The following is a 6,456-nucleotide window of genomic DNA, read 5'->3' as shown; positions in this document are numbered from 1 at the left end:
CTCTTTAATACCCATCACCAGGCTAACCCATCCCCCCACCCCCTCCCCTCTAGAACCCTCAGTTTGTTTCTCAGTGTCCATAGTCTCTCATGGTTTGTCTATTATTTCTTCAAATAAAATTTCTTCCCCCTTTTCTCTCTCTTCTACTGTGGGATCCCTATAATGCAAATGTTATTATGCTTCATGGTGTCACTGAGTTCCCTTGGTCTGTTTTCATTTTTGTTATTATATTTTACTTTCTCTTCTTCAGCTTGATTGCTTTCTATTACTCTGTCCTCCAGGTCACTGATCTGTTCTTTTGCTTCCCCTAGTCTATTTATTCCATATGGTGTATTTTTAATTCAGTTATTGAGTTCTTCATCTCTGGTTCTTTTTTATGTTTTCTATCTTTTTGTTGAGGGCCCCACTGAGGTCCTCCACTCTTTTCTCAAGTCCAGTGAGTATCTTTATGACCATTACTTTAAATTCTCTATCAGTCATATTACTTATTTCCATTTCACTTAGGCCTCTTGCTGTGGTTTTGTCCTATTCTTTCATTTGGGACATATTTCTCTGTCTGTTCATTTTGTCTAACCCTCTGTGTCTGTTTCTATGTGTTAGGAAAGTCAGCTTCATCTCCTGCTCTTTAAAGTAGTGGTCTTATGAAGAAGAGGTCCTGTAGTGTCCTTCAGTGCAATGTCCCCTGTTCACCAGAAACTGGTGCTTCAGGAATGTCTCCTACGTGTGCTGCATGTGTGCTACTATTGTGGCTGAGCCACTTTTGCCTTCAGTCCAGTCATCTACAATGACCCTCTTTGTCTGTTGTGGGCAGTATCTATGTTGATAGGGTGTTAGTCCGGGGCTGCCTTGGGCTTGAATTGAGTCAGGCCAGGCATTTGCCAGAGATGCAGTACCACAGAAATGCAGGGCACTTTCCTGTGTTGTCCCCTGAGAAGCTTTTGTTGATGGACGGGGCCTGCAGTCAGACCCAATGTATGCCCCCAGTCCACTGCTGGGGCCACAGTTGTACTGGTATTTGTGGTTATCTTCCTCTCTCTGGGGCAGAAGTCACTTTGGAGTGGTGATGGCCTCTGTCAGGGCTACTTGCACACTGCTAGGCTTGTGGCACCACTTTGGATGGGCTCCAGCCAAGGGTGTATTGGAGAGGGCAGGTCTGCAGGAGAAGCTGGGGCTGAGGTGCATGGTGCCAGCAAAGTCCATGTTGGTACACTGTGGGAGGGGATGTGCAGCCACCTGGGAAACTTCTGCCAATGTGGGCTGGTTTGGAGGGGGCAGAACCACAGAAGCAGGCAGAGGCAGGATGCACTGTTAGTAAGCTAGGTGGAGAGTGTTGGGTCTGGGCTGGTTCCTGCAGGTGTCCCTGTATTTAGGCCAGGGGTCAGGGGATAGAAATGGCACCCACCAGCTCTTTTGTTCTTGGAGAATTCTCCCAAAGATCCCTGCCCCTCCAGCACATGCTCTGAGATTAGTAAATAAATCTATTTCCTGTATACCTCAGGCATTTTTCAAACTGCTTCTGTGCTGTATCTTTGCTGTTTGTTTTGTTATCTCCTTAAGGACAGGACTCAGTTTCCTACCACCCTCCAGACTCTCCCAGAGCCAAGTTTACTGATTTTTAAAGTTCCAGGTGTTAAGCCACACTAATTGTAAGAACTCATGAAGCCAGGCCCCTCTGGTTTTCAAAGCCAAATGTTATGGAGATTTGTCATCTCCCTGCAGGTCCCCCATGTCTGGGGTGCCTGTTGTGGTGGTCTGTTTCTTTCCCCTCTCTATGTCTGCCACATCCTTCCCTCCTGTGAACAGTACAATGGGCCCTTTCAGCTCCCAATTGTTTCTTTGCCCTTCCTTCCCTCTTTAATGTGGCCTCTTCTTTACATTTAGCTGAGGAGAGCCTGTTCTGCCAGTCTTTGGGTCATTTCTTGGGTTATTTACACTGATATTGGTGTTATTTAGTTGTACCTATGGGATGAGGTGAGCTTAGGATCCTTCTACTACACCATCTTCTTCCTCACTGCTGAGTCTGCACTCTAAATATCTACTTTTCAATCTTTCTAAATAGTTTCTCACATGAGAAAAGATTCCTGTAACTCAATCTTATGCTTATCATCTTAAGCACAGCCCCCACCCAATTCACAGAGGGAGAAAATTCTAGATTTAGAACTTCCTACTCAATCTCACCATTCTCTCTTTAGGTATTAGTAGGTCCTCCTAATTAAAATTCTGGATTTCATATCATGGAAAGAACCCAAATATCCATTGACTGATGAATGGATAAAGAAAACATGGTATATATATATATATATATGCAAGGGAATATTACTCAACCATAAAAAAGAATGGAATCTTGCCATTTGCAGTGATGTGGATGGAGCTATAATATTGTGCTAAGCAAATTAAGTCTGTCAGAGAAAGACAAATACCATATGATTTCACTCATATGTGGAATTTAAAACAAATGATCATAGGGGAAAAAGAGAGAGGCAAACTAAGAAACAGACTCTTAACTGCAGAGAACAAACTGATGGTTAGCAGAGGGGAGGTGGGTAGGGGGATGGGTAGAATAGGTGATGGGGATTAAGAAGTGCACTTGCCGTGATGAGCTCCAGGTATTGTATGGAAGTGTTAAATCACTAAATCATACATCTGAAGCTAATATTACACTGTATATTAACTAACTGGAATTTAAATAAAACTAAAAACTAACTAACTAACTAAATAAATAAATAATAAATAGCATTCTGGATTTAATTTAGGAGACCAGGGAGTATTCACTTCTAGGATAGAAACATGGGGTGGGGCAATGGGACAATGCCAGAAGAAAGTCATGAAAACCATCACTACACTCAAGCCAAAATTGGAAATGGTAAAGCCCTACACATCAATAGGCTTTGGCATATAGGCTTTGTCAAGTCTATCACTACTGGCCATATGGTTTACAAATTTGGTGTAATTGATAAAGGTGCATTGATAAGTTTGTGAAGGCAGTAGCTGAAATGGGAAAAATAAGCCTAGTTCCTAGATAACCTGAAGGTTAAGCATGAAAATGGTGGCACCGCTAATATCTTTCAGTGGAAATTTGAGCACATCAAACCTTATGTGATCTTCTTTGATGTTTCGGTACAGAAATATTTTATTTTAAATACACACACACACACACACCTCAGCCTGATGGAACTGCCCAGTATGAAACAACTTGTTGTCAGTTTTAATAAAATGGATCTTACTGAGGCACTCTACAACCAAGAAATATTTGAGGAAATTGTCAAAGGATCTAGCCTCTACTTTTCAAAAATTGGATACTGCCTAGACACTGTAGCATTTGTTCTAACTTCTGTTTAAAATGAGGGAAATATGTTGGAGTCAAGCTCTAACATGACTTCATCAAATGGATGGAAATTCATATATAAGGATAACATTGCTGGTGGAAATACACTGCTTGTTTTGTACTTCATATTAAAGGAGGAAATATCTCAAACTGTCTAATTTAGCCTAGCCATGGAAGTTTAAGTGTAGGACTAATTAATGATAATAGTACATTGTAAAAGCTTCAGATGGAAAGAAATGTTTTGTGGATCATTTGTTTCTGGAAATTTGCAGCAGATTATGTCAGCTTTCTAGTCAACATCCATTACTTCTGTTCTTTGGTGGCAGAGGTATCAATTATATATAGGCCAAAAAAATTATATATAGGTCAAAACACCAGATATTTATTTTTCTAACTTCCTTTGAAGTAGGTAATGAGCATGTGATTCAATTTTGATGAGGTTTTTAGTAAATATTCACTCCTATAAAAATTTATGCTTTGGATCATAGAGTAGCTCTATTTTTAAATTTTTGAGGCACCTCCACACTGTTTTCCAAAGTGGCTGTACCAACTTGCATTCCCACCAACAGTGTAAGAGGGTTCCTCTTTCTCCACAACCTCTCCAAAATTTGTTGTTTCTTGCCCTGTCCATTTTGGCCATTCTAACTGGCGTAAGGTGGTATCTCAATGTGGTTTTGATTTGGATTTCCCTGATGGCTAATGATGATGAACATTTTTTCATGTGTCTGTTAGCCATTTGTATGTCTTCTTCAGAGAAGTGTCTTTTCATATCTTCTGCCCACTTTTTGACTTGATTATTTGTTTTTTGGGTGTTGAGTTTGAGAAGTTCTTTATAAATCTTGGATACTAGCCCTTTATCTGTAGTGTCATTTGCAAATATCTCTCCCATTCTGTGGGTTGCCTCTTTGTTTTGTTGACTGTTTCCTTTGCTGTGCAGAAGCTTTTTATCTTGATGAAGTCCCAAAAGTTCATTTTAGCTTTTGTTGCCCTACTGGGTATTTACCCCAAAGACACAGATGTAGTGAAAAGAAGGGCCATATGCACCCCAATGTTCATAGCAGCAATGTCCGCAATAGCCAAACTGTGGAAAGAGCTGAGATGCCTTTCAACAGATGAATGGATAAAGAAGATGTGGTCCATATATACAATGGAATATTACTCAGCCATCAGAAAGGATGAATACCCAACTTTTACATCAACATGGATGGGACTGGAGGAGATTATGCTAAGTGAAATAAGTCAAGCAAAGAAAGTCAATTATCATATGGTTTCACTTCTTTGTGGAACATAAGGAATAGCATGGAGGACATTAGGAGAAGGAAGGGAAAAATGGGGGGGGGGAATTGGAGGGAGAGATGAACCATGACAGACTATGGACTCTGAGAAACAAACTGAGGGTTTTAGAGGGGAGGGGGGAGGGAGGATGGGTTAGCCCAGTGATGGGTATTAAGGAGGGCACGTACTGCATGGAGCACTGGGTGTTGTACGAAAACAATGGATCGTGTATCACCACATCAAAAACTAATGATGTATTGTATGGTGACTAACTGAACATAATAAAATTTTTAAAAAATTAAAAATTAAAAAAAATTTAAAAAAATTATGCTTTGGAGAAAATACTTTTCTTCTTTTTTGAAAGTGGTTATGTCTGCATGTGATGGGTAGAACTGCTGTAGCATTCTTGCAACCATGAAGGAAGATATCACTGATATACTTGAGGATGACAAAGCTTAAAAATGGAGAGCAACTGTTCTTTTTCCGGCTGGAACCATGGAGGGTGCAGAAGAGAAGCAAAAGAAGGTTCCTGCTGTGCCAGAAACCCTTAAGAAGAAGCGAAGGAATTTCGCAGAGTTGAAGATCAAGCGTCTGAGGAAGAAGTTTGCTCAGAAGATGCTTCGAAAGGCAAGAAGGAAGCTTATCTATGAAAAAGCTAAGCATTACCACAAGGAATATAGGCAGATGTACAGAACTGAGATTCGAATGGCAAGGATGGCAAGAAAAGCTGGCAACTTCTACGTACCTGCGGAACCCAAATTGGCATTTGTCATTAGGATCAGAGGTATCAATGGTGTGAGCCCAAAGGTTCGAAAGGTGTTGCAGCTTCTTCGCCTTCGCCAGATCTTCAATGGCACCTTTGTTAAGCTCAACAAGGCTTCAGTTAACATGCTAAGGATTGTGGAACCTTATATAGCATGGGGGTACCCAAACCTGAAGTCGGTGAATGAATTGATCTACAAGCGTGGTTATGGCAAAATCAACAAGAAGCGAATTGCCCTGACAGATAACACATTGATCGCCCAATCTCTTGGTAAATATGGCATCATCTGCATGGAGGACCTGATTCACGAGATCTATACTCTTGGAAAACGTTTCAAAGAAGCAAACAACTTTTTATGGCCCTTCAAATTATCTTCTCCACGAGGGGGAATGAAGAAAAAGACCACCCATTTTGTAGAAGGTGGAGATGCTGGTAACAGGGAAGACCAGATCAATAGGCTTATTAGAAGGATGAACTAAGGTATCTACCATGATTATTTTTGTAATCTCATCAGTTAATAAATGGCTACACTCAAATGGAAAAAAAAAAAATGGAGAGCAACTGAATCTCTGATAAATCCACTGAAACAGTACACCAATCCAGGAACCATCATATATCTGTGCTTTTTGTTACGTGAGATAATAAATGCACTTATTATTTAAGCCACTTTAGATGGGTCATTATGTTATTTCCTTTTATGGGTTGAATTATGTCCCCCCCCCTTAAATTCATATATTGAAATCCTAACCCCCAGTACTTTAGAATATGACTGAATTTGGAGATAGTATCTTTAAAAAGGTAATTAAGTGAAAATGAGGTCTTTCAGGTGAGCCCTAATACAATATGATTGGTGTCCTTTTAAGAAGAGGAAATTTTGACACACACAGATACAGAGGGAAGACCATGTGAAGACACAGGGAGCAGTCAGCTATCTACAAGCCAAGGAAAGAAGACTCAGAAGAAACTAACCCCACTAACACCTTGATCTTGGATGTCTAGCCTCTGAGACTGTAAGAAAGTAAATTTTTGTTGTTTAAGCCACCTAATTTGTGGTTTGATATGGCAGCCCTAGGAAACTAATGCATTACCCTCT

The 6,456-nt window shown here is 40.4% G+C and overlaps 1 protein-coding gene across 1 annotated transcript; it reads left to right on the top strand.

Annotated features, from left to right (window-relative positions):
• The first annotated feature begins 5,078 nt into the window (after nt 1-5,078).
• LOC116624672 (60S ribosomal protein L7-like) lies at nt 5,079-5,864 on the top strand. The gene has a single exon (XM_032392779.1). It carries the CDS (start codon nt 5,096-5,098, stop codon nt 5,840-5,842), a length of 747 nt encoding a protein of 248 aa, XP_032248670.1. The 5' UTR covers nt 5,079-5,095; the 3' UTR covers nt 5,843-5,864.
• The last annotated feature ends 592 nt before the right edge of the window (nt 5,865-6,456 follow it).

The sequence above is a fragment of the Phoca vitulina genome, unplaced genomic scaffold (assembly GCF_004348235.1).
Source record: "Phoca vitulina isolate PV1807 unplaced genomic scaffold, GSC_HSeal_1.0 scaffold69, whole genome shotgun sequence".
Taxonomy (NCBI): Eukaryota; Metazoa; Chordata; class Mammalia; order Carnivora; family Phocidae; genus Phoca; species Phoca vitulina.
This window is presented reverse-complemented; position numbering and strand designations above follow the sequence as displayed.

What these genes read in the sequence shown, in the direction of transcription:
- LOC116624672 (XM_032392779.1), top strand. Translation starts at nt 5,096, where the DNA reads ATGGAGGGTGCAGAAGAGAAGCAAAAGAAGGTTCCTGCTGTGCCAGAA.